The sequence below is a fragment of the Pungitius pungitius genome, chromosome 1 (assembly GCF_949316345.1).
Source record: "Pungitius pungitius chromosome 1, fPunPun2.1, whole genome shotgun sequence".
Taxonomy (NCBI): domain Eukaryota; kingdom Metazoa; phylum Chordata; class Actinopteri; order Perciformes; family Gasterosteidae; genus Pungitius; species Pungitius pungitius.
In genome coordinates, this window is record NC_084900.1 from 12,867,114 (window position 1) to 12,894,470 (window position 27,357).

Genomic DNA, 27,357 nt, shown 5'->3' on the forward strand with positions numbered 1-27,357 from the left:
GATGGAGAAAAAAAACATACAAAATCAGACAATATTTATTCATCTACTCATGAAACATTAAAAAAAGCAATTTGATAAAACGTAAACATTATCTAAAATCACCTCACATTTTATGGGGAACGAGCATAAAAGACATCCAAATTAGAGAGTATTACATATATACCCTCAATTATAAATCGTCATGGTGACGTGGCATGTATTGTCCCTTCAAATTGACACCCTTCAAAAGCCCTCATAGACTCTGAAACTCCACTTACCAGGTGACCTCAATTAAGTCCCTAAGGGGTCAGGGTTTAGGGGAGGAAAGAGTCTTATGGGGAGGCCAGGTGAGGCTGACCACACAACAGGACTTGAATGAATCCATTTATTGATCATAACTGAACCCTCAGAATAATAACAGCAATTCATTTATACATTTTCTGTCATCTTTAATAGATCTAAACGAGTCACTGTGAGCTACTTCCGCCTGTCGCTTAGCTACACAAAAGCTGTTATCCGCTTGCCTCTAGGGAGCGTTGTCATGGTAACAGAGACGGGGACGTGAACGGCACTGGGCACCATTGATTCGTTTTTTTGCTTTTTTCTGTGCAAAAATACATCTGTTGAGATTTTCAAAATAAGACTTCCAACACAATAACTGATGCCAGCACCCACATACATCTGAGCCTCTGACATCATCATAGAGCAGATTCTTATGAAACATGCAAGTTGCTTTTCATCATGAATATAAAGTTAGTTTGTGACTGAAGCACATTTAAATATGTTTTATTATCTTTATGAATCTTCATGTGATGCTTTACACTACAGACTGCAGCTGGAACACTGTAATGACCTGTGACTTTGTGTCTGTCTATCTGGATATTTGTACTTGTTGTTTTTATTAACAGAACACAGAACGGAACACAATCTTTTGTCATCAGTTCACGTGAGAATGTCATAACTCAAACACCAAACTGAGCTGAAATTATGAGACTACATTTAAATGTATATTTTCAATTCTTAATGCTCACAATGTGCATTTTCTATTTTCGCTGGTCTTCTTCGGACCAGAACCTGAATTTTCGAGTCCAGACCACCTGATCATCAGCGGGCTGCCTCAATAAGCTGCATAGAAGAAGAAGAAAGCTCCAACATGCCCTTTGTAGGGAACAGGCTGAGGGGCGGGACTAAAGTGCAGCCCGATGGTGAGTGCGTAACCGCAGGAGGCATGCATACAGACAGAGAGACAGAGACAATAAGACAGACATACTGAGAAAGAAAGAGAGAGACAGAAGAACAGCAATACAGAAAGTTTTTAAAAAACTGGATAAATGATGGATGAGAGTTGAACCAACTACTTCCTCATGTGTTTTTACATGCTAAATTTCATTTCAGTCTATTAAATGAAACATATTCAATATATAAAACTGTGTGTTGGAGGGAAGGTGGGGAGGGGGGGGGGGGCGCAGGAAGTCGATCTGTAGGACAAAGGCTAGAAACAAAATGAGGCACTTGTTGTGATCCGGGTCCGAGTGCCAAGCCTCGCCTCGGCCGTTGCTATAGAGACGGGTCAGCTGGTTGCCGTGGCCATGCTATGGTTATTGACAGACAGCAGGACGACAGCTGGACCTGAACTGTGTGTGAGTGTGTGTTATGGCTCTGTTACATCATCAAGTGTCAAGCAGGCAAATTGGATCATCCAACTATAATAACAATAATATCAATGTCATCAAGCCTCTACGCGTTTATAAAAATAAAAAATCATTCCAGTGATATTCACATGCTCGGATTACAGAGGACGGGACCTTCGTCAGAAACACACTCACATTGTTTGCATACAATTTTAAAGTTGATGGCATTAATTAGACGGCCATGTGAGAAGCATAAATGTCATTGCCCAATCAGAGGCCTCAAAAGTTCCAATCAAAATCAAGTTCTTGTCTGCTTACTTCTCATCCCAAGTAGACATCCAATGAGGTGCAGGTCAATGCCGGTCCTCTCTCAGAAGGCCAATCAAAAAAGCCCTTACAAATAGCCTAAAAAAGCTGATTGGCTGACCTCTGAGATGATGGTTGTTGATTTGCTGTCGTTGTCATACATCGGCATGAGGAAGGAGAACGCCCAATCTCCCAGAATACTTTGAGATGGGGGGGGGGGGCGGGTGGTGCTGTTGTCTCTCCCCTCTCTCCTCTTCTCCTCCTCCATGTTTCTGTTGGTTGCCCTCTTCCTCTCGCTTGCCCCTCCTCCGGACACCTCCTTCAGCGGCAGCACCGTGTCCCGGGACTGAGCACTGATCCTGGGTAAGTCCCCGCTTTATTTCCTCCCCTCGTCCTGGTTGTCTCAGTTTTCCCTCAGCCTGACAGTGTGAATTTTTCTTCTTCCCCTCCTCCTCCGCTCCTCCTCCACCCCCCATGCCTCTTCCTCCACCATGTCTAAGTCCAGATCAGGAGGTCCTCTTCCTTCTTCTCTTTTTTTTCTGGTTCTTTGTGTGGCGACTACTCCTCTCTTCGTCCTCCTCTTCCCTTCTTCTCCTTGCGGCTTGCAGAGGGAGGCGGTTGTCGTGGTTACTGTCATTGAATCGTTCTCCTCCGCGTGTGATGAGGAGGAGTTAGGAAGTCCTCCTTCCTCAGGGCCTGAGTAACAAAGGGGGAAATTAAGGCATTGAGCTGCAGTTCATCCGGCAACCACCAGAGGGAAATGGGACAATATCAGATCTGCCTGCTGATGTTTATATACACACGCGCACTACACTGTCCCTAACCCTGTGCGCGCACACAGACACACACACGTATATACATATATATATATATATATATATATATACATACATTACTTACAGTGCTGTGTAAGTATTCACGCTCCTTGGACTTTTCTACATCTTGTCATGGTATAGATTTTACGTATGGACCAACACAAAATAGTCCATTATCTTGAAGTTGGGGAAAGTTTACCTGGATTTCAAATTGATTTACGAATTAATGTTGAAAAGTGTTAAATGCGTAAGTATTTACTGGCTTTACTGTAAAGATCTGGTCACATAATTGCTACTATTTAATGTCAGAATGAATACATGTGTGTAAATCCTGTTTGGAGTTTAACACAAGGAGACACAGCCACATGTGGAACAAGGTGCTCTGCTCAGAGGAGACCAAAATGGAACTTTTTGGAATCAATGCAAAACGCTATGTGGAGGAAACACCACCTAATCACCCCGAGAACACCACCCCAACAGGGCAACATGATGGTGTAGCATCATGCTGAGGGGATGCTTCTACAAGGAAACTAGTCTTAATGAGGGAAAGATGGATGGAGCCAAATACAGGGCAAAAGAAAATATGATGCATTCTGCAAAAGACTTGATGATGACCCTCAACATACAGCCAGAGGTACAATGGAATAGTTTAGATCAGAACATGTTCATGGTTAAAATGGCCCAGTCAAAGAATACACCTCTATCCAAGTGAGAAACTAAGGCAAGATTTGAAAACTGCTGTTCAGACGGTGTCCATCGAATCTGACTAAGTTTCAATAAGAATGAAGGAACATTTCCATCTGTAGATGTGCAAAGCTGGTGGAGACATTCTCCAAAGGACCTGCAAGTGAGCTGCAAGTGCAGAGGAAGGGGGTTCTACCAAGGATTGACCAGGGGGACACGCTTATGCATCTAACAGAGGTAAACTAATTTGTTCTCATTATTATTTGTCAACCTTCAAAGTTTGCTGGTTATGTTGATCAAATGGGAAAAAAGTGTTAACACCATCTTTATATCAGAAATAACACGTGAAGGTAAAAGAAGGAGAACGAGAAGGTAAAAGAAGGAGAACGAGAAGTTACCAACCGCAAGTTTTCAGTGCGTCCAATCACGTAGAAGCAGGGCTCCCCCTGCTTAGAGTTTGTCATACAGAGAGACAGGCTGGACAACTCCACTGAGGTAGAGGAGGAGGAAGAGAAAGAGGACAGGAAGTACAGGAGGAAGAAGCAAAAGAAAGTATCACCACAAAGAGAATCCCAAAAGTTTGATTGACGTACAGATATTTGTAAAGTGAAAGAGTCATTGAAGGATTTGTTTAAATTAAATTACTTTCATTTTGTATATTCCAAATTCGCAAATTCCAAATTTGCCTACGGTTGCCAACCGTCCCGTATTACCCGGGACATCCCGAATTATGGGCAATTTTTATTTGTCCCGGCCGGGACATTGACCGCTAGCAACCCCCCCCGTCAGCCCGCGAAAGTGTCCCTGATTTGGGGTTGGGAGAGTTGGCAAACCTAAACTTGCCTCAAGAGGGCTTTACAGTCTGTACACATGCAACATCCTCTGTCCAATGGCAGTATACCATTTCAATCAGTATACCAGTATAAGATTTCACGTACCATCACACCAGCGTTACGCCATAACAGACTGCCTTGCTCTTCGGCAGGCAGCAGAATTTATATTTACACCTCATTGCTGAGCGTGCAACGTTCAAAGCTACCTGTGTCACGTGTACTGAGATTGAGTCATGATTATAACTTCAACAATTAATACCCCACAACAAATGCTCTTTAACAGTTTAAAACACAACAGCTTGTGACACATAAACATGCTAATACTGTGTCTGTAACACTAATAATTGTACATTTAGACAATGAAACTGCATGCTAGGTACAGCTCGCCCGCTATCACAAGAAACTCGGTTGCTAGATGAAAACACGGAAAGGAGCGATGCACTTAAAAACAACGAGAGACCAGAAATGAACCGACACAACTTGTGCCCAGGCGAGAAATCGGCCGTAAGTTAGATCCGAAAACGATTCATTGCAAAGTTTGTGGAGCAGCTGTTATTGCCTCTGGTGGCAACACCTGCAGCCACAACAAGCTGATAAGTTTAATGGCAAAAATATATGTAACTTCTAAATGCTTCATTTGTACAACCAGTTTATTAATTGCAAGTGCTGAGATGGAAAGGCCATGGTATAAGAGCTGAAGTGTTCCGCACTGATAAATGTCCCCAGTGTCCTAGCTGTAGAGACCAAACAAAGTAGGTCATATGTGTGTAACCAGAAGTGTTGGGAGGCCATGGTCAAAGAACTGACGTGTCTTACATGGATTAGATGTCCCCATTAGACATATTTGACTCAGCCTTTGTTTCTTACTTTACGATTGTCTGTGCAAAATCTTCCACCATATAAGCAAACTTTACGGGTTCAATGAATAAATGTACTGTAATGTGTATAATACTGTGATATACCGGGATACTGTCAGAATGTTACAAAATACTGTGACTTGAATTTTTGGCCATACTCCGTCACGAAATTCTTGTCACAGGAAAAACAAAAACAAAAAACAAAAACCTTCAATGGGTAAAAAAGGAAACCTTTAGAGAGAACGACAGAGGAGGATCCGTCTCCCGGGATGGGCAGTTTACAACGGATGTCATGTGCACAGTACATGTAAAAGACGCACAATACATTCAATGCCTATGACAGAAAGGATTTAAATATTGTTAGTGAGCCAGGTGTTTGGCAGGATACATGTTTCAACAGTAACTTCTCTTTTCTTTTAACAAATGCTTCTATTTTCATTTTGCCAACTCAGAGGTTTGGTCAACTTAATTCAGCTGTGTAGTCAGGTGTTACAGGTGACCTGTGTGGTCAGATGTTACAGGTCACAACAGGTGTTAAAGGCCATCTCACCATAATCAGGCACGTATCCATTTCCCTTTTTCAGCACCAGGTGGATCCGTTGTCCTCCTCGCCTGATTTGCTCCACAGCCTGACTGTGAGTCATCCCCGATGTGCTGTCGCCATTGATCTCCACCAGCTGGTCTGACACCTGAGACACCAGGTAAAATCGTTTCAATTAATTTTATTTTTATAGCCTAAAATTGCAAATTGCAGATTTGGCTCAGAGGGCTTTATAGTCTGCACATGCAACGCCTTCTGTCCTGAAAACTCTCACATCGAAACTCCCTAAGAAATGAGAAAACCTTTGATGGGGGGGAAAAAAGGAAAGAAAGAAATCTTAGTGAGAATGGCGTTGTTAAACACTCACAGCCCTCCATCGTATCCATCCAAACGTTGTTTACACGTTATTTAGCGTTCACATTATTTCTACCAGCATTAGATACCGCACTTAGCTTAGCAGCTAACGTTTATCTGGTCGCCTTCCCTACCTCTCCCGCTCTTATTTGTTCAGTGCGTCACGTTTGGCTATTCCTCCGCCTCCCATACGGATAATGGGACATGTAAGAAGTGTAGTATATTTGATAGGTTGGAGGCTAAGTGAGTTAGTATTGCTCTGCACCATGGAAGCTCAGTCGTTAGCCAGCTCATCTCCTGTAGTCGGTGCGGGCCACATAGACGTAGCGTTAGCTCCTGCTAGCCATCTCCCGCCAACCCCCGAGCGTACATGTATAGCCGCATGTCGTCATTCTGCCGCTGTTTGTCGAGGTGGTGCCCAGTAAATAATGTGCAACAAAATAGGAGAATTAAAAGGGTACTTTCGAATATTAGATCTCTTTTATCTAAAGCTGTTTTAGTAAATTAACTAATATCAGATCACCATGTTGATCTATTTTTCCTTATTAAAAGGGGCAGTCGTATGGGGAAAATGTCAGCTTAATCAAGCAACTTCTCCAAGTCGTGTTATTACTCATTCCTCGAGGCACGGGTCATATTTATTGGATTCATTTCAGTTTGTATTTGTAAGCGGTGAATCCTCGATGACCACCAATGTTGGTCATGGAGTCCCATTAGGTTCTGTGCTCGGACGGATTTTATTTAGCCTGTTCATGCTTCCTTTAGGTGATGTTATCAGGAAGCACTGCATAAACCTCTATTGTTAAGCAGTTGTATCTGTCGATCAAACCAGATGCGACCGACCAGCTTGTTAGACTTTAAGAAAATGTAGATGGCCTTCAATTTTCTGATGCTAAAACTCAGACAAAACAGCGCCTTCAAAGTAATTTGTCTGGTCTCTCTGGATGGAATTGCTCTGCTATCCAGCAGCACCGTCAAGAATCTCAGAGTTCTCTTCGACCACGTGTCAGACTTTAAGGACTCCTTTTTTTCCTCTGTGTAATATATCGAAAATCAGGAACTTCCTGCCTCAATGATGCAGAAAAACTAGTTTATGCATTTGTTGCTTCTAGACTGGATTACTATAATTCTTTGTTATCAGGCTGCTCTTATAAATCGCTTAAACCTCTCCAGTTGATTCAGAATGCTGCAGCATGTGTATTAACAAGAACTAAGAAATGGGATCATATAACTCCTGTATTAACTTCTCTGCACTGGCTCCCTGTTAAATCAAGAATAGAATTCAAGGTACTTGGTGAGGCACCGTCTTATCTTAAAGAGCCCGTAACCCCATATTGTCCTACAAGGCAGCTGGCTCCATAGATGCTGGTTAATTGTTGTTCCTAGAGTTTTTAAAAGTAGGACGGGAGCTAGAGCCTTCAGTTATCAAGCTCCTCTTTTGTGGAACCAGCTTTCAGTCCAGGGGGCAGATTCGGTCAGCTCATTTAGGATAAAGATTAAGACTTTCCTCTTTGATACCTCTTATAATTAGGGCTGACTCAGGTTAGTCTGGACCATAAGATAGCTGCTAAGTAGCATGCTAAGATAGCATAAGCCTAGACAGCTGGGGTACTTCTTAGGACAGACCAAGAAGAAAACAAAGACGAAGAAGAAAGCATCCTTTATTATTTCCAGTTGGGAAATTATTCTCTCGATTTAACCAATCCCACACAGTGGCAGCAAAGTGCTGTAGTAAAGGTGTCCAGGTAGCAGTTAAGCGTTTCCCCGTAGTTTTGGTGCTTTCTTGCCTCACAAGTTTCCATGGATCATGGTTCTATCTGGACCCTGGTCCAGCTATCCTGCTATTGCCCTGCTGTCACCTGCTGCTATCATTATTATAAATGAAAATATGAATAATAATACTATTACTGCCGTTATAAACCAAAATGACCCACTTTGCTTCTTTCCTGATGTTCCCACAGGTTTCTGTGGATGGTGGTCATATCTGATGGTGGTACAGTAGGTCCGACCTGGTGTACTTTTATTTAAGATTCACACACCTGTCTGGTGTTTGAGGTTGTTTGGTTTGGATCAACAGGAGCCTCCAAAGGACAGGTGGTACCAGAAAGGTGGAGATTCTGATGATGTCATATTGTCCTCATACTGTGACATCATTGCTAGAATGAATATTTAACAGGCACTTGTTTTGTCTGGTGATCGTCATCACAAATGAACAACTTCCTGCAGATTTTCACTATAAAAGCCTTCCATAGAAGATAACTGACTTGGACTTTTAATGTGAAACAGCTGCAAGACTTAGTCTACCTGTGTGTGTTCGTGTGTACCTGTATCTTGTTGCTACGCTGGGCCGGCCCCCCCTCCATCAGTCCTAGGACATAGAGCCCCATGTTGTACTCGCTGCCCCCCCGCAGAGAGAACCCGAACCCGGTGGGACCTCGTTCCAGATCCACGTTGTAGAACCTGGACTCTTCCTGAGGGACGGACAGACAAGTACTGCTGATACTAGTGAGACTACTACAATGAATATTAGTACTCCTCGTATTAGTACTACGTGTTGTCACTGCGAATAATAATACTAGTAGGTAGGGCTGGGGGGGTACAGGTATAAGAGCTCCGTACGGTATGTATTTCTCACATACGGTTAATACCGGTGTTACGCCGTAACAACGGACGTTGCTCTTCGGTAGTACATTTTTGTATGGCAGTACTAGTACGTACTACGTGTTATTACTACTAATGCTACTACTGACCTTTGATCTCCCTCTGGATTCTTTCACCAGCTGGCCGGCGATGTCCAGGTCCCCCCCCCCCAACAGAGAGGACGAGTCTGAGAAGAGAGGATGTTCTCAAATCAAAGCATTCATATTTCATTGATCTTAATACAAAATATTTCCTACTTTAATAACATTTCTACAAATGTTATAATATTCTCCCCTAAAAGTGTCTTTGTGAAACACGACAGGTGTATGTGCACGCGTACGGTGCCTTGGTGTGATGCTCAATCTCAGGGTGTTCCCAGCCCTCCTGAGGATCTGGGCCAGGTCTCGGTGCTGCAGACCTCCGACCCCTCGGCCCTCCACCGCATCCAGCTGGTCTCCAGGCTGAATTTGCCCGCTACGAGCCGCCGGGCTGCCGCGACGCACAGTAACGAAGCGGTGGGACATCAGGGAGGGGGCTGCAAACAATTGAATTAATTAACTTCTTTGTTCCCAGATCTCAGATATTAACAAAAGCAATACTGATGATAAAACTACCAAAATAAAGGCTTGGTGATAATATATTGATGATAAAACTAACAAATAAAAACTCAGAATCAGATTACACATTGATCTCAGATATACAAATAGCAACAGAAATATAGGAAAACGACGGGTGGCAGTGTGTATTAGTGTGGTAGAGAGTTTACATTTGGGGCACAAGTGCCACTGACATGGGTAATTATGCATGAGTGACGGAGAGATGGGACGTTGTTTACCGCTAGTTAAGACACACAGAGGGAACCCGGGAAGCAAAGACATATAAAGTGTGAAAAGTATTAAACAGGAACTTCACCCAAAGGGACAAAAGACCTGGGATATCTGTGTTAGTGAGTAAGGAACAGGATCTTCTCCTGTACTGAGTGACTCAAATCACTCACTACAGACCAGTTGTAGTTTATTTGTGTCCTTCTTTCAGCTTCTGACCATATGAACGGACATTATAGTAGGTGACAAAAGACCAAAGACTGCAACACCAATCAACAATATACATACTTTGTAGTAGTAAACTAAAAGTATTTAATTCACTGCATGAATTCAAGTAATAAAGTCCATAATTTTATCATCTTCAAGGCATAATTCCACCGGGTGGAACGTGTTGAACTAGCGACTCTGTCCTCGTGCACTTTGCTCTTGACTCTCCACTGTTTGAAGAGCCAAAAATCCCCCAACATTTAGCCAGGACGTTTTACAAACCACTGTCTTTTAGGGACACAGTGGTGGTCGGCTACAGAGGTAGATGTTGAGATGGAAGTAGCCTAGCAGCTAGCTTTGCTTAGCGGTTCGTAAAGTGGTCCGCTTGCCACTCCCCCACCCCCTTTCTGTTTGACACATGGAGGAATTCCTCTACATAGTTCTCGACTGTATGTGTTTATTTCCAGTGTCCCGGAAGTAAAGAAAGTTGCGTTAACTGCGTTATATTATTTTGTTGCATTCATCTCAGCCACCATATATTTAATATATGGTCTTCCTATGTTTCTTGAGGATATTCACTTACCATCACTTGCTTCCTGAGAAGCAATGACAAATCCGAAACCTTCTCCTGCTCGCCTCCTCAGATCCACCTCCACCATCCTCGTTGCTCCTGCTCTTCCCTCCTTGGCAATTGCTCCCAGTGCTCCACGCGGTGCTCCTTCTCTGGTGGGAGGAGGCCGGCCGGCGCCCTCCTCCACTCCAAGAAGGTCTCGCGGCTCTAAGGTCAAGGTCACAGGAACCGAGTCCAGAAAGCTAGTGCTCTGGATGAGAGTCGACGCCGGGGCGTCCGGGGCTTCTGGGAAAAACGGAGCAGGTGTTAGACTGATGGAGACAGGAGGAGCAGGAGAAGTCAGACTGATGGAGAATGAAGGACGAGTAAGAGTCACACTGATGGAGAGATAAAGAGGATAAGGAGGAGACAGACTGATGGACCAAGAGGACAAGAGAACTCACCTTGGGGGGTCCCCATGGCAGGTACCTCCCTGGAACACTCCAGTACCAAACCAGACGGGCCGAGGGGGGAGACGCCCCCCATTAAATCACCGGTGTTCGGAAGAGTCAAGTCGGGTGAGGTTGGGGTTTTGGAGGAAGTGGGCGCGGCCGGGCTGTGTGGGGAGGGGAGTAGCTTGTAGAGGTTAGGGGTGACGACCGGAGACAACACGGAACCTGCTGGAGGGAAAAGGTTCTTCAGCTTTTATCGGTGGACCTTCACCAAGTTGAGAGAACTCAGCAGATAGAGGGTTAAACCTCACACACCTCCTCTGAAGACCAGGAGAACCACCTCCCCCTTCTTTGTGTTTTCCTGCAGGAGTCTCTGGACCTGAGGACAGAAATGGACCAATGGTTATTGAACAGTCTGGCTCCTATCTTGTAACATTCTGAGCCATTTCTGGGATCAACCTCCACAACTCAAAGTCTCTCAGGTCAAGAGGTTTAGCCTCCAATCTCGACACCCTTCTTTGAAAGCCAAGACTTAGACCACAACTTCTATGAAGGACTAAAGACCAGAGACTAGGAGACAGGCAATGTATCTGATAAACTCTGCACACCTCAGATCTGAGCCACTAACATCTAAAACACTACAGAGCCCTTCACTCTAGGAATCACTCTCCGGACGGACTGTAAGAGCCGCCAGGGGTGAAGACCCAGACCTTTACCTGACAGACGCCGAGGTTCTGCACGTCGGCCCCGTTGACCTTCACGATGGTGTCGCCTGTCTGCAGGGAGGGGCAGCGCCTCCGGTCCCAGACCCGCCTCACCACCGCCAGCTGACCCCCCCACCCTGCCCCCTGCGTCACGCTAAACCCCAGCCCGCCGCTCTCGCCGTGCGCCAGTGTCACCGGCACCAGTTCCCCGGGAGGAGCCGCCTCTAGGGGGGGGAGCGCCAGGTCTAGAGGGTTTCCTCTGGGGGCCGGGGGGGTGGGCAGCAACGGGTGGTTGGCCGGACAGCCATTGAAGCCGCAGGTCAGGGGGTCTGCTAGAGGGGGCGGGGCGAGGGGGAAGTTCTGGGGCACGGGAGCACCAGGAGGCGAGGAGGAGGTGGGCATGTGAGCAACATCACTTTGGTAGAGGCCAGTCTCCGGTTGAGAGGGGTTTGGCTTGGAGTGGGCATGGGAGGAGTAACTGATGGGGAGTGTGGAGGATGAGGTGGGGAGCGTTGACGTGGACAGGTCACTCTCTGAAGACTTGGAGCTCTGGTGGAGGAGGAGGGAGGAAGAGGAGAAGGTGGGGAGGGTGCTGCTGCTGTAGCAAATCAGAGAAGACCTGCGAGGAAGAGTAGATGTTTCCTTTATCATTTCAAAAGCTTTAGTACCATCGGTAGTCAAGACTACCAATGCTCCTACGGCTAACAGCCAACAGCCACATCTCTTGTTCAGTGAGACCAGATGATCAGATGTCCTCCTAGTGCGGCTTCTGATTGGTCGGGGAACAATTTGACAATTATGTTTCCGGGCAGCTTCCTCAAGGGACGGCAAAACACAACCGTCTTACCACGGCAAACACTAAACACTAAAAATGCTAATTTTAACAATGTGAATACTAATGCAAATACTAACAATGCAAATGGTAACACCAAAGCTCCCCTCACCTGCGCGCTCCCTCGTTCGACAGACCCCCGTCGGAGTCTTTGGGATTGTTGGGCCCTGTCCTCTCAGGAGGTGGCAATGGGCCTGAGGGGGGCGTCCTCAGGCCTGTCAGCCCGTTGGTCATTGGCTGAGGGGCGTAGGAGGGCGGGGTTTGCCTCAACCCTAGATTTCCGTGAGAAGGAGTTATTACAATATTACACGGGGGATCAATAATACCAAGATAAAAGATGAAGAGAATGAATGTTGGTGGCCGTGTTTCTGACCTGGCGGAAGGTGGCGGTTAGCGTTGGGGGGATACGGGGGCTCACTGGGAGTCTTTAGCTGTTGAAGATGTTGAGATATCAGACAAAAAGGTTGATTATTAAAAAAAAAAGTAAAAGTGGTCACATGACTCCCGCACCGTCTCCGGGCTCTGCTTGGGACAACCGTCCGGGTTGTAGAGCATTGGGTATCCTCTCCTTAGCACCACGTCCACGCTCTGACCCATTGGCACCGCCTTCAGCATCTCCACCACCTCTTTGTGGGAGCTACCCAGCACACTGCTCTCGTTGATGTACACCAGAATGTCGGCTGGAAGACCAGATACCACACACAGTCAGTCTGCTGCTTGGTCTCTGGAATGTCCACAGGTTTCTGTCTTGTCTCAAGGTCTTTGTGGTTTCTGAATGTCTCTGTGGTGTCTGAAAGGTCTCTGTCAGGTCTGAGGGTCTCTGTCAGGTCTGAGGGTACCTGTATTCAATGCTGGAGGTCCTCCAGGTGTGACACTGTACACCTGCAAAAATTCTTTGGGTCGACTCCCCCCAACGATGTTGAAGCCAAACCCTCGGGGGCCTTTAGCGAGCCTCGTGTGGATGGAGTAACCCTTCAGAAGGCCAGGCTGCTCCGTGAACTCTGGGACTGAGATGGACACCAGGTGAGTGAGCGGACAGATGAGGATACTATGGCCAGGTGATTGAGAGGACAGGTGATTGAGAGGACAGGTGAGTGAGAGGACAGGTGAGGACAGGGGATTAAGTGGACAGGTGAGAACACTACAGGTGAGTAAAAGGACAGGTGTGGACGGCCAGGTAAGCGGGTATAATATACAATATCAATTAAATTATTGACTACTCGGGTAAACTACCTCTAAATGATACTTGAGAACAGTATTTGGTTAATCTATGTTGTTCTATTCCCACAGTGTTTTGGAAAGACTAATACTATTAATAGTGTAATTATTATATTCATATTAATTTAATTGTAATCAATTGCATTATTATTGTTATTATGTATTGTATAATTATTCATATTAGTTGCATCATTATTACTACCATTATTATTATTATTAATGTTATATGATGAATGTGACACAGCAGTAGAAGAAGAGTAGAAGGCACAAATGTCAAAATAAAAGTCCTTGAGTAAAATACACATAATGATGACAAAACACATAAAACGTGATGAAAAGTGCTTAATATGAAAATAGATCCATCCAGATTTTGGTTTTAATGCTTCATGTGAACAAACTAATAACAGTTAAAACAAAACAGAAAAAAATGAATCAAGCTGATCAATAATCAATAGATCAATCAGACAAACGCACTTACGTTCTGTGAAGGGAGTCGTCTCTTTGCTCTGAGTGCGAGGATCCAGCCAGCTGGTTGTCTTTGAGTGGTGGCTGAAAGAGTAATATCATCACCATCATGATCCCCACCATCCTCATTATCACCATCATCATCATCACCACCATTCCCACCATCATCATCATAATCCCCACCATCATCATCACCACCACCACAACCATTCCCACCATCATCATCATCCTCATCATCATCATCACCACCACCACAACCATTCCCACCATCCCCACCATCATAATCCCAATCATCAACAACATCATCACCACCATTCTCACTACCATCATCATCATCATCATGTTCCCCATCATCATAATCACCACCACCACCATTACGCCATCGTTATCATGATCCCCATTATCATCATCATCACCACCACCACCATTCCCACCATCATCATCATCACCACCACCATCCCCACCATCATCACCATCACCACCATAAATGAACCCCATTCTCATCCCTACCATCATCATCATGATCATCACCATCAGGATCCCTACCATAATCATCACAATCACCACCACCATCATCATCATCACCATCATGATCCTCATCATGATCCTCATGATCCGCACCACCATCATCATCACCACCATCACCACCATGATGATCCCCACCATCATCATCGCCGTCATGATCCCCATCACCACCATCATCATCAGCACCATCACCAGTGTAGCAGGAATAGACCTTTTTCACAACTTCCGTATTTGTTACCAGAAATAGGCAATTGTTGTGGTAATCTTCTTCCTGTCTGGTCAGGGCATTGGTAAACAAATGGCGCAAGCAACGAGAAAAAGTTATTGCAGCGTACCGGGCTGTTCTTGTTATTCCCAAAAGCAGCCATATCTGTCGTTTCATTCCTTTCCTGTTGATGGTGATGTTTGACGAACATGGAGGCTATCCGGCGGGATGAAGGACCAAACTTTGGTATTAAAAAGGAGAGCACCCATATATATATGGGAGCACTTGTGTCTGCAGCAGACACTACCTCAGATGACTACGTTTTAGGGATCACTGTTTGCCGCTTGAAACCAGAGGCTGTCCCTATCCCAGGGGTGTCAAACTCATTTTAGGTCTGGGCCAGATATTGCCCACCTCGAGCGAACAGCTGACTGGGGGTCGGCACTGGCGATCCGACCGCCGAACAATATGGCCGACATTCCGCCAGATGTGGCCCACGGGCTGCGAGTTTGACATATGTGCCCTTGCCCTCTTCCTTGGAACAATTTCACAGCTAAAACGAAAAAGGGAGCCTGTGTTTGAGCCAAAAACGAAAGCTGTTGACGTCTGCATTTGGCTTTAACATTATTGTCGCAACACAAGACGTTTACTTGGACAAACATACAGAACAAATTGATACCACAATGCTTAATTAAAAGCAGACTATAATGCCTTAGTGAGGTATTCTATATCCTCTATACTCCACATACATTATGTCTAAGTGGACATGCTAATGATTTGACATTCTAGTTAACAGTTCAATAGCTAAGAGTTAGCCTGATCGCTCTCACTTAAGTAACTTTGATACTGATGGACAAATTCCTCATGGAAAAATGTGTACAATTTATTTATTTTGTTCTGGAGTTTTCCTCCACCAGTCGTGCAACGTCAGCAAATGTAATTGTAGGTAAGCAAAGTTTTGAAGACTCCTTTATCTCCTGATGTGTTGACGCTTGACGGGATGTCAACAATGATTACGCATTTCTGTTTTTTGTGAAAAAGGTCTATACAACACAATTAGTAGGTTGGTAGGTGTCCAGTATTTCAGTATTTTACTTCCTGGTTAAGCACTTCTTCAGTCTTTATCATCACCATGACTACTCACTTGATGTAATACGGCTCTCCTGATTCACTGAAGGCCAGCTCCCAGTTCTCAGGCAGTGGACCTGCTGCTGCTCCTCCAGTTCCTCCTCTTCCTCTACCTACTCCCCTTCCTCCTGCTCCGTTCTCCGCTCCCTCCCTCCCCACTGCAGACTCCCACGATGGGCTGAGAGAGATGATGGTGGGCGGGACTCCAGCCGAACCTGCTGTGACAGACAGATGGAGGATCAAACCCAGGTATTGATCAAAACGGCATGCGTCATTGATCTAATTGGCTCTAGTTATTAGTCCGATCGGACCTGGTTATTGATCTAATGTGCTGACCTGACGGGCCACCGTCCTCCTCACTGTTGTCTCCTTCCTCGACAGCTTTCTCCAGGTTGCTCAGAGACTTGCTTCTGGTCCTGAAGTTCCTTAGCAGGTTCCTGTGCTCCTGGTACGTGATTGGTGGAGACTCCAGGCCAATGTGGACGGGGCGAGGCGTTCCGTAATAGTTCCCTGTGAAGTATAAATATATATAGATAGTGACAGCTCTTTGAAATACATATTGACAATGGACAGCAACAGATTCCAAAGACAAACACCACACTTGAAATGAACTCTAGACATTTTATCTGCACCTAGTAAATTAATTAACGAGGAAATAGTACACACCTGGCCATGGAACAGCTGAGCAGACAATTGTCCAATAACTTTTGGTCCCTTAAAAAGGGGTTGGCCAATTTGTTGTAAATTCCTACACCGTTCACCTGATTTGGATTTAAATACCCTCAAATTAAAGTTCAAAGTCTGCACCTAAAGCACATCTTGAGTGTTTCCTTTGAAATCCATTATGGTGGTGTACAGATCCAAAATGATCATCATCGGGACTTCATTGCGCCAATCAGAAAAACCACATGGCAATGATGCTAATCGTGAACCTGACCTTTGAACTTTCCGCTCTCCAGGAGAGCGCCCGACTCTTCCAGAGAGAAGAACTCCTCGATGGACACAAAGTTGTAGTCCACGCCAGAGATCTCCCCATCCCGAGGCTGCCGGGTCGTACCTGCGCGGGGGAGACACGGTGATGTTGTCAGTGAGCGACGGAGCTATGGGTGACTGGAAATGGACTCTGACGCAAAGTAGAGATTATTCTGAATGCAAATATATGGAAATCATACCGATCATAACTCTAAAGTCGTGTCTGCTACACATACTCAAACACACATTCCCACACACTGAGACACGCGCACACACACACATATGGCTACGCTCACAGACACACACTCATACACTCAGATACACTGTTTACACACCTGTGGTCCACTTCCTGTAGTCATTAACAGACTCTGTTTCATTTCAAAAGGCAGGTTGACCTTTGACCTCCAGGTCATGGATCATTTAAAGGAACATGGAGCTGTTCTATTTCATATTTTCACTTCAAACAACACCACAATGGACCAGGGTACAAAAGAGGAGGTACTTTTAGTTGACATAATGTGTGTGTGTGTGTCTTACAGGGCACAGCTCGTAGGTACAGGTTCTCTCTGATAAGTTGCTGCAGCTGACTGTCCATGGAGCCCGGAGTGAAGCACTTACTGAGGTACAACCTGAGGTCCTTACAGAGGGACGAGCCTGTGGGACAGAGGAAATTATGTCATAGGGATGACGTTACAGAGGGACGAGCCTGTCGGACAGAGGACATAATGTCATAGGTATGTTGTTACTAAGGGGTGCTCTCACCTGGTGACACGGTCTTGATTCTGATTGGATGGGGGCAGGAGTTAAGGACTCCTCTGACATCACCAAGGGTCATCCCCAATACTGGCGTCCCTCCGATCTCTAAAATGATGTCGCCCACGTTGGCCCCACCCCCGTGGGCCGCAGTGACAAATGGAAACTCGCCGTAGTCGGCCCCGCCCCCGATGGCCAGCCCCAGCTCCCCGGAGCCACCGCCCAGCGGGACAAAGCTCTCCTGCACCTGAAGAGCACGGTAGGACCGGAGAGGGGGGGGAGAGTTAGGACTGTCTCTCTGAGGTCACACAGACTGAGAGGTATTACAACATAATTGGTTACCTTGGAGCGCCAGTGCAGCTTCTTCACCGTCGCTTTAGACATGGCCGCTGAGCTGCAGAAGGAAAGAAAGAGTCACTGAGCATGCTCAGTAGCACGCCTGACCCCGCTGCTGGCTTCAATGCTCACACTTAGCTACCTCACCTGTACCCACCTGTTGTCACCTTCAGCGGCTATAGAGACTCATAGGGAGCTTACTCAACTCCAAAAAATACTTCATCACCTCTTTGCTTCCTCACTATGAAACCTTTTCTCTCCTGAATCAAACCGACTGTTTGCATTCCTTTTTTAACTGGTTGCCTAGTAACCACATTGCGATGAAATGCTTAATCAGCAGAGAGCAGTTTGGGATCAGTTCCTCCATCGAGTCTCATCAACAAGTCTCGCACAACGGCAGATGGTGGCCGACCGCAGGGAGCCACACACAAGCTATACACACACAAGCTATACACATACACACACACTTTGCTAGACGGCGCGCGTTAAACATGGATGAGCATATGTGGAGGAGGAAGTCAGAGAACAAACAAACAACAAACGTTCCAAAGCAGCAATCTCCAATCTGCTTTTAACATGACTAACGAAGCAAGAAGTTAAGAGTGTGTCTATGTGTGTGTCGGTCTGTGTATGTCTCTGTGTGTAGTGCCTGTGTCGTACCTTTGTTGCTGTGCATTCAACTCTCATGTCTCAGTGTTTCAGCAGGTTTCTGCCTCACTTCCTGCCCCCCCCTTTGATGGTTAGAGTCCATTGTGTGATGTCATCAGTGTGTTTAAGGAGTGTTTCTCTCACTGAATGTGTGCGACTATACAAACATGTGTGACCTTCAGCGGAGCCGCTACGCAGATACCTGTACACAGAAAAGTACTCAACCGTACACCATACCCAGTACTTAAGTACTTTCCAGTATCAGTACTCGCCAATATGTATCCTTCACCTCGAGAGCACAATATTATTTCAGGCTGAGAAGCCAATTTTATGGCCATTAAAATCAGTTAAGAGGTGAACCTTTAGCTAAGAGTTGTATTGGAATCTTAAGGCAGAGGAAATCAATACAGTAAAAACAAACCACGGCAACAAACACATTTATTAACTCTTTTTTCTTTTCTTGCATATACAAGCTGATTAAACTTTAACTGTCCACGCTACTGAAGCTGAATGGCACCACACACATCGTACTCCTTCCTTCCTCCTGTTCCATAAAACTGGATGTAAAGTTAGTTTAAAATCACACTGAACTACTTTCAACTATACATTAGTTGAAAGTATGAAAGTATAAAGGTTGAAAGTTGAGGCATTAAAGTGACTTTTCACTAATAACTACAGACGAGCTGCTGTTGTTATGTATTTGTTATAAATGTGTGTTCGTACACTGATGTTTATAAGAAGCAGTAAATGGAGGGACTTAGGACCCAGGGACCAATGTAACTTCTGTGATTTTATAAACTAAGATATGATAATGAAATACAATCTGCATTGGCTTGCAATGCACAATGGGACGGCTGAGTGATGACGTGGTGCAGCCAGAACAACCTGGAGCTCAACGCCCTGAAGACAGTGGAGATGGTTGTGGACTTCAGGAAGAACGCAGCCCCACCTTCCCCCTCACCCTGTGTGACTCCCCCTGTGGATTCCTTCCGTTTCCTGGGCTCCATCATCACCCAGGACCTCAAGTGGGAGCTGAACATCAGCTGCATCACCAAAAAGGCTCAGCAGAACATGTTCTTCCTGAGGCAGCTGAAGAAATTCAACCTGCCAAAGACGATGATGGTGCACTTCTACATGGCCGTCATGGAGTCCATCCTCTGCTCCTCCATCACCGTGTGGTACGCTGCAGCCACTGCCAAGGACAAGGGCAGGCTGCAGCGTGTCATCCGCTCTGCAGAGAGGGTGATTGGCTGCAATCTGCTGTTTCTTGTTCGCTTTGTTGGGAATTTAAGTAGAAGTGCACCCCTAGTGGTGAGAAGTATGTTACATGTATCAATGTTTAGTGTAGAATTATAGTTTGTGTGATATTAGCAGATATTACATTTGTATGTTAAATGAAGTGAATGCATTATAGTCAATAACATTTTAGTCATGTAAATCATATAAATACTGTACACATTAACATCCTGTCATGAAGCTAATTGCCGTCCTTCATGGATTTCTCCCATCTTTCCCCAAAAGAGGGGTTTTTTTGGGAGTTTTTTCTCCTGTCAGATATTAGTTAAGCAATTGTATGCAAGACAGCCAAATGAGGCAAAGTATTGCACCAGATAAACTGTGATAAACCACTAAGTACTGTGATCTTTAATGTTGTGTTGTAATTGTAGTGTACAAGTTATAAGATGAAGACAAACTATGTATACTATGTTATATTCACTCTTTGAGGCATAAAGCCAAAATGTTTCTACATAGAATGCATTGGAATGTGAGGGAAAGATGAGACAGAGCGGGGTTTCAGATTCACACATGTCAGTTCACACCTGGATGTGAAAAGGAGGAGATACTTGAAGAAGGAGCCAATGACATTCAAATACACCCAGAAGACAACCCCCCCGGGAGTTTTCGAATCAGCGAAAGGGAAGGAGAACAGTTAGAATTTTTCTGCAGCTGCTTTGATAAGTCACCTTTGACTTGGTCGGAGAATTCTCTATTTCGCGAAATATATTACTATTCACATTGTATTTCACTTTGTAATTGTAGACCTTACTCTTTGTTTAGTTATTAAATACTTTTTGATTTTTAAAACCTGAGCTAGTCGACTCTTTGATTCACCGTATCCTGCCTGGACGAGAACAAAGGGAAGGTGGTCTCCCCTTCGGGCCTTCAGAACCCAACAGCTTCCAGGACTTTGAAGCAGGCCAGAAAGATTGTAGCCAACCCCTCTCACCCCGGACATAAACTGTTTGTGCTCCTTCCATCCGGCAGGAGGCGGAGGTCCATCAGGACTAAGACCTCCCGCCACACTAACAGTTTCTTCCCTTCGGCAGCCGGGCTCATCAACAGAGCCTGGGTATCCCCCTGACTGACTCTCACTCTCTCACTTTCTTTTTAGCTGGTGCACTTCTTTCTAAGCTGATTTCTTAACTTACTAACCGTTAGCATATATTTTATTATATTTTTATCTTATTGCTGCACTATGTCATGCACCAACCGCCAAGTCAAATTCCATGTATGTCTGACATATGATGGCAATAAACATCAAGGTTCGCCCTGTGTCCCCTCCTCTTCTCTATACACCAAATCTCTTGGCTGTCATTCGCTCACATAGTTTCTCCTACCACAGCTATGCCGATGACGCCCAACTAATGCTCTCCTTCCCTCACTCGGACACTCAGGTGGCGGCACGGACCTCTGCCTGTCCGACTGACATCTCTCAGTGGATGTCCGCTCACTATCTGAAGATCAACAAGACTGAACTACTTCTCTTTCTGGGAAAATGTTCTCATACCCAGGACCTGACTGTTAACTTTGGCAACTCTGTGTCTTTGACTGCTAGGAACCTCGGTGTGATACAGTCAACTCTCCCTGACTCCCAACATCACAGCGACAACACAATCCTGTAGGTCCACGCTCTACAACATCAGGAGAATACGACCCCTTCTCACTCAGGACATCCTACATCCAGGACATGGTCAAACCCTCCATCCCAACCCGCACACTCCGCTCTGCATCTGCCAAGCTGCTTGTTCCTCCCTCTCTGAGGAAAGCACTTGGCAAGATCGCGACTCTTTGCTGTTCTGACTCCCAGATGGTGGAATGAGCTCTCTGATGACATCAGGGAGGTTTTACATCTTCTGCTGAAAACTCAATGACACATCTCTTTAGACTATACCTTGACTAAAATACAAACTGTAGAACTAACAAACTGTTGCACTTAATTTGTACTTATAATGGCACTTTTCCATAACATGTTTTGAAACTGTTTATTTGACGAAAATTGTACTTGTTACTTGTTCTTCTGAGTTTGTACCTCTATGGTTGAAATGCACTTATTGTAAGTCACTTTAGATGAAAGCGTCAGCTAAATGACATGTAATGTAATATGCAGGGCCGCATAGGATGGATCAGATGTGTTCTCTACCTCACCACCTGAAGGTGTGCGTCCCTGCACCGCGCTGAAGGAGCCGACTGAACTGGACAGCCGGGTCGCAGCCGAAGTGACGCATGCGGTCAATGAATATGTCCCCAGTAGGATTCGCCCGACGAATTGAGAGATAGCAACAGTCTAATTGGGTGAACTGGGAGGGAAAGACAAAGGTGGTGAGAACCTGATGTGAGGTTGTAGTTAAATCTTCTACAAAGAACTCCATTTCCGAGGGGCCCAAGCAGTCGGCATCAGACAGAAGTGCTCACCTCCAGGCTGAACACAGCAGACTCCTCTGGGAGTTGTAGTCTTTCCCATAAGAGACATTTTTATCTTGAACATCAAAAAAATGGGCATTGTGAGTCTGAATCAACATTTTTAATACAACATATGCACTTATTTATTAGTATCAACCTGCAGCTGATTCGTATTTCCAATTTTACCACATTGCTCCAAAAGGTCCCGTCTCTGTACCCACAATTAGATCCAGGTCTGGAGAGAGTGCCTTCAATTAAAGCATTACATACATCCAAATTCAAAAAGCGAGCCCCCAATTATCTGTTTTCAAATGCGTGTGGTTGAAAGTACTGTGTTTGTGTTTCGTTGTTACTGTTTCATTATTTCTATATTTTGAGTTTATATTGCTAATAATTACGTGAGTGGGTGAAGCAGACCCCATTGCATGGATGTTACGCTGCGTTCACAGTTGTATGTGGAATTGCGAAACTTCAGACTCAATTGTGGTTGTTGGTTAGGGTGAAACCTTTGGAACTTACGGTGGTTCTTCTTGTCTGCTCTTGTCTGCTGGAACTGAAAAGACAAATGACGCTTTCTGTGTCATGCATTCACAGGAGCGTCAAGGGGAAAGTGGGAGTTTCCCATAAAGAGATGGGAGGGGATTCGTAAAGTGCCTAATTATGTATTCCTCCGTATGTACAGACAATTGTCCTCCTCCTAAAAGGAGGTGTAAACCAGAATGTGGGTTTCCTCTCATATGCCTCCTGCTGAGATGGCAGAGGACAAAGACGAGCTGAAAGGGTTTTAACACAAGGGTCACACTTCACTTGAGGGAACATCTTTCGGCGTTACAGATGAAGCAGAAACATTACAGTTACTGGAAGAAACGTGACGTTGACGTTGCATCTCCGACTCAGCGTCCACATTCCATTCCAGCAGGTGTTGAACTCCTGCTACTTTACACTTATTGGATCAGGACCATTTGAAACCGTTAGTCTGCACTCTGCAGCATCACATTTTGTAAATACAACGTAAACTGAAGTATCCTGTTTTCCATGGCGCTGATAATGCTTCCTTTGCAAACGTACGTAACTGAGGGCCCCAGTGTGTCTCTGAGAGCAGTTGTGGGTCTGAATCTCTTTCGACCTTTGATGACATTAGAACTGACGGTGATGTCATCGGACTTCTGTGTTTCTAATTTACAATAGTAATAACAATACTAAACAACTGTTAACATCTGATCAATACACCTGATACAGACCAACTAAACAATGGCAGAGGTCTACGGTCTTTTAACGTCTCAAAGGAAGAACTTCACCTTTTCCACATACCTAAAAGGAGAGACCCATTGGTTTGTCATTTGGGATCAATAAATAAAAGGTTGCGGTCATTATTGCGTGATGGTGCTTCCGTCTGGAAATCAAACCTGAGGCTCGGACTCTAAACCATCAATGTTGTACCAGGCCATGTAGTGGTCTCCTGGTCTCCAAACAAGTCTCAGATACATGATCTCATGACATCTGTATATACACTGCACCTCCTCCTCCTCTGTGTATACACCACACCTCCTCCTCTCTGTGTATGCAAAGCACCTCCTCTCTGTATACACACCGCACCTCCTCCTCTCTGTGTATGCAAAGCACCTCCTCTCTGTATACACACCGCACCTCCTCCTCTCTGTGTATACAAAGCACCTCCTCTCTGTATACACACCGCACCTCCTCCTCTCTGTGTATACACCACACCTCCTCCTCTCTGTGTATGCAAAGCACCTCCTCTCTGTATACACACCGCACCTCCTCTTCTCTGTGTATACACCGCACCTCCTCCTCTCTGTGTATACACCACACCTCCTCCTCTCTGTGTATGCAAAGCACTTCCTCTCTGTAAACACTACACCTCCTCCTCTCTGTGTATACACTGCACCTCCTCTCTGTATGCACACCGCACCTTCTGCTCTCTGTGTATGCACTGCGCCTCCTCCTCTCTGTGTATGCACCGTACCTCCGCCTCTCTGTTGATACACCACACCTCCTCCTCTCTGTGTGCACCGTACCTCCTCCTCTCTGTAGATACACCACACCTCCTCCTCTCTGTGTATATACAGCACCTCCTCTGTCCACCAGTGCACCTCTTCACTCATTCACCTCCTCTTGAAAAGAAACAGCATCCTCCTGGTGGTCATCGCGGACAAAGAGCGGCTCCTCTAGCGCAGATGAGCATGTCAACACACGCACGCACATACACGCGTGTCCCCTCGGCCACTCACACTGATCCCTGATCAGCTGGTAGTTAACAATTGTGATTTTACGGTGATGGATGACAGCTTTGGGTGCACGCGCACAAGCTAACAAACGCACGCGCGTCCCGTGATGGGGTTGGAGGCAGCGGGCTGTACGGAGCCGTTTGGACCAAACCCCCCCCCGCTGTGTCCTTACCTTCATTGTTCCTCCCGTTGCTCCTCTGCGCTCCTTCCTCTCCGAGGTTTCAGCGGATCGATCCCTCGGTGCTGCTGCTGCGTGCATGCGTACATGTGCAGGCGTGTGCGACTACCGGAGCGCGTTCACGCGTGACAGTGCGTGATGTCCACTGCAGGTAAAAATGCAAAGTGCTTAGAGGTTGAAGATCAGACACACGCACGCCAGCGCAGTACGGTGTGTGTGTGTGTGTGTGTGTACAGTGCGTGTGCTCATCCGTTGGACGCCTTACAGAGAGGGAGGTCTCTCGGAGAGAATGTGTGTGTCAGTGCGCTAGTGCGCATGTCTAAGAAGGTAGGAAGTGAGTGAGAGAGCTCCTCCTCCAGGAGGAGAAGTTATGAGTGATGAGTGGCTTTCAGGGGCTGGATTAGAATTGTCAAACGTGCTCAGGAAGGTTCCTTACTGACTGAAATGGCCCGGAAGTAGTGTGAGTGGCGCCATGATGGCAGCTGTTTGAATGATTTAATGCTACGGAAAGGAGTTTCAATGAGTCCTTACTTATCTCCTTTAGCACAGGAACCACTGGACCATCCTTTACAAAAGGAAAGGAGAACATTCCGTCACACAATTCCTTGCGGCGGTAGATGTAGTTATGACAATCCATACTTGAGTGAATAATGTTCTGTTTAATGTCATTTTTGTATGGAAACCCATGGTTATAATTATAATTATTCATAAGTATGCACTGTTTTAAATACATCTGTGTGATGGGTGGGGATTTCAACATGCAGCATTTCTTGATGTATATTTGTAAAGGGAAATCTTGTAGGGGAGTGGGGTGATATGTGCCAGGGGGAAGTAGATCCACCCCGTTTCTGGAAAACCATAGAAGAAATTGGCTTTGTGACCACATCATTTTGAAAAGCCATCCATTTCACTCATCCTCCAAAGAAGAGAGATACATGGCATGAGAGGTAAGCACATTTGAACTCAACTGTTTTTTGTCCTTTAAAAGTAAAATTTCTATGATTGAGTTTTTTTCATTGCAGTGTCTAAACAATTTTAGACAAGTTGGAAAACATTTCACACATGTTTTAGTATAGTATAACAGTTACGAAAAATGTTGGTTAACGACCTTTTTCCCATGACTAAGACGAGACGAAAACAGATCTTCAATAATAAAAACTATGACAAAATCTATTCTAACTTTCGTTAACGAGACGAGACGAAAATGTTTACATTTTACCGTACGTTTGTTACTAAGCAACAAAGCACGTGCGAGAACATGTGACAAGTGGAGGCTTTTGATAGAACTGCACAGGGCAGGTGAAGAATGTGGCGGCACAGAGCAGGTGGGGGAGAACCCAAAAAATAAAAAGGAGAGAAACAGAAAGAAAAGACTGTTGACTCTCATTGTAAAAGTAGAATGATATAGTTACTTACCGGTTTTCCATCTGAAATGTACGGATAATTGAAGCCACTGTGGATCTGTTTATATTGGGCTGAATTCTCTGGCCAGCTTCTGTCAGTGAGAGACCATGATTTATGACATGGTCAATAAGTGTGGCTCTGATTTAATTTGAAACACGCGTGAACCCTACCCTCATTCTACCTCTCCTTCCCCCTCTTACACCTTGGCCTCTGTGGTGGCGGGCGTGGTTTTGGCTCGGCTGCAGAGGGAGAGAGAGGGGGAGTGGCTCCGGGAATGGTGACAGCTGGAGGTAATGAACCTCCAGCTGAGAACAATTGAATGAATGCTTCCCGGTCTACTTAAGAGGGACGGGAGCGAGTGAGAGGGGTTGGTGGAGGCGAGAGCAAGCCGGAGAAACACAATAAAAACTATTTCCGACGGTGAACCAGTGTCTGTGGGTCATTCCGTTCCCCCCTATAGTAAACCCAGTTGTTACAGCCTCCTCTTCCTCTTTGCCTTTTTCTGTGTTGAGTGGATTACTAACTCATCAGATAACATTTTGACGTTAATTGAAGACATAAGGTGTGCAACTGACTATTTTACAATTCAGAGTTGTGTATGTTGTGTTTTGAAAAGGGTACAAAAATGCTTGTGATCCTTGTGAAGAACAATGAAAAAGTTAGAAATATTTTTCCGTGTATATTAAAGATCTGGTTGGCTGTATGAACTGCTGTGATAAAAATAGGAATTTTTTTGCACAGTGTTTTGAGAAAATTATGCTTTTGATTTGTGATTTGTATGAAATGAAGGAGAATTACAAAGTGTACTGATCACTGTGTGAACTGTTTTGAGAGCTGTTACCTGAGTTACCGGAGAAATGTGCCAAATCGATTGAGAAAAACTGTAAATGTGACTAAAACTAGACTAAAATTAAATTTGTTTTTGTCGACGAAAACTAGACTAAAACTAAGAAAGATTATGACTAAATGTGACTAAAACTAATATGCATTTTTGTCTAAAGACTAGGGTTGGGTATCGAGAATCGAGAATCGATTGGAATCGGGACTAGCTTTGCGATTTACCCGGAATCGTTCAAAAGTTTAAAATTCGATTCCTAGTTTTCGATTCTCAGTCCGCCGGCGCCGACCGGAAATAGAAACCGCTGAACACCAACGAAGAAGCATCCACCGGAAGTGTTGGCATAACAGCGTGATGGAACATGGATAGCGTCCCGGTTGTTGTGAATTTGTGACGCATCAGACCAGTGTGCGCGCGGGTGCCGGGTGGCCAGAGCGGAGCTGTCTTATCTGTTAAAATGAGCAGTGAGGCTGGCGCTGCAAAGAAAAAGAAGATTGTGCTAGCACTCCCCGCGTCGACCGCTAGCACCTCCCCGACCGCTAGCACCCCCC

At 45.3% G+C, this 27,357-nt stretch overlaps 1 protein-coding gene across 9 annotated transcripts; it reads right to left on the reverse strand.

The window, feature by feature from the left end:
- Nucleotides 1–17: 17 nt before the first annotated feature.
- On the reverse strand, nt 18–25,898 carry magixa (MAGI family member, X-linked a). 9 transcript variants are annotated; one of them, XM_062562115.1, is made up of 22 exons: nt 22,153–24,538; nt 21,881–22,037; nt 17,818–17,869; nt 17,485–17,722; nt 17,260–17,376; nt 16,688–16,807; nt 16,087–16,260; nt 15,767–15,968; nt 13,906–13,976; nt 13,049–13,216; nt 12,720–12,889; nt 12,583–12,640; nt 12,322–12,481; nt 11,390–11,996; nt 10,989–11,052; nt 10,686–10,901; nt 10,255–10,527; nt 8,981–9,175; nt 8,751–8,827; nt 8,325–8,471; nt 5,656–5,794; nt 18–2,612 (listed from the first exon to the last, which is right to left on the reverse strand). In XM_062562115.1, exons 3-22 carry the CDS (start codon nt 17,857–17,859, stop codon nt 2,320–2,322), a joined length of 3,531 nt encoding a protein of 1,176 aa, XP_062418099.1. In that variant the 5' UTR covers nt 17,860–17,869; nt 21,881–22,037; nt 22,153–24,538; the 3' UTR covers nt 18–2,319. The 9 variants fall into 9 exon arrangements, with proteins under 9 accessions (XP_062418099.1, XP_037335639.2, XP_062418098.1 ...); XM_037479742.2 differs by lacking the exons at nt 21,881–22,037; nt 22,153–24,538 and adding an exon at nt 24,559–25,898; XM_062562114.1 differs by having other exon boundaries at nt 21,881–24,538.
- Between the last annotated feature and the right edge of the window lie 1,459 nt (nt 25,899–27,357).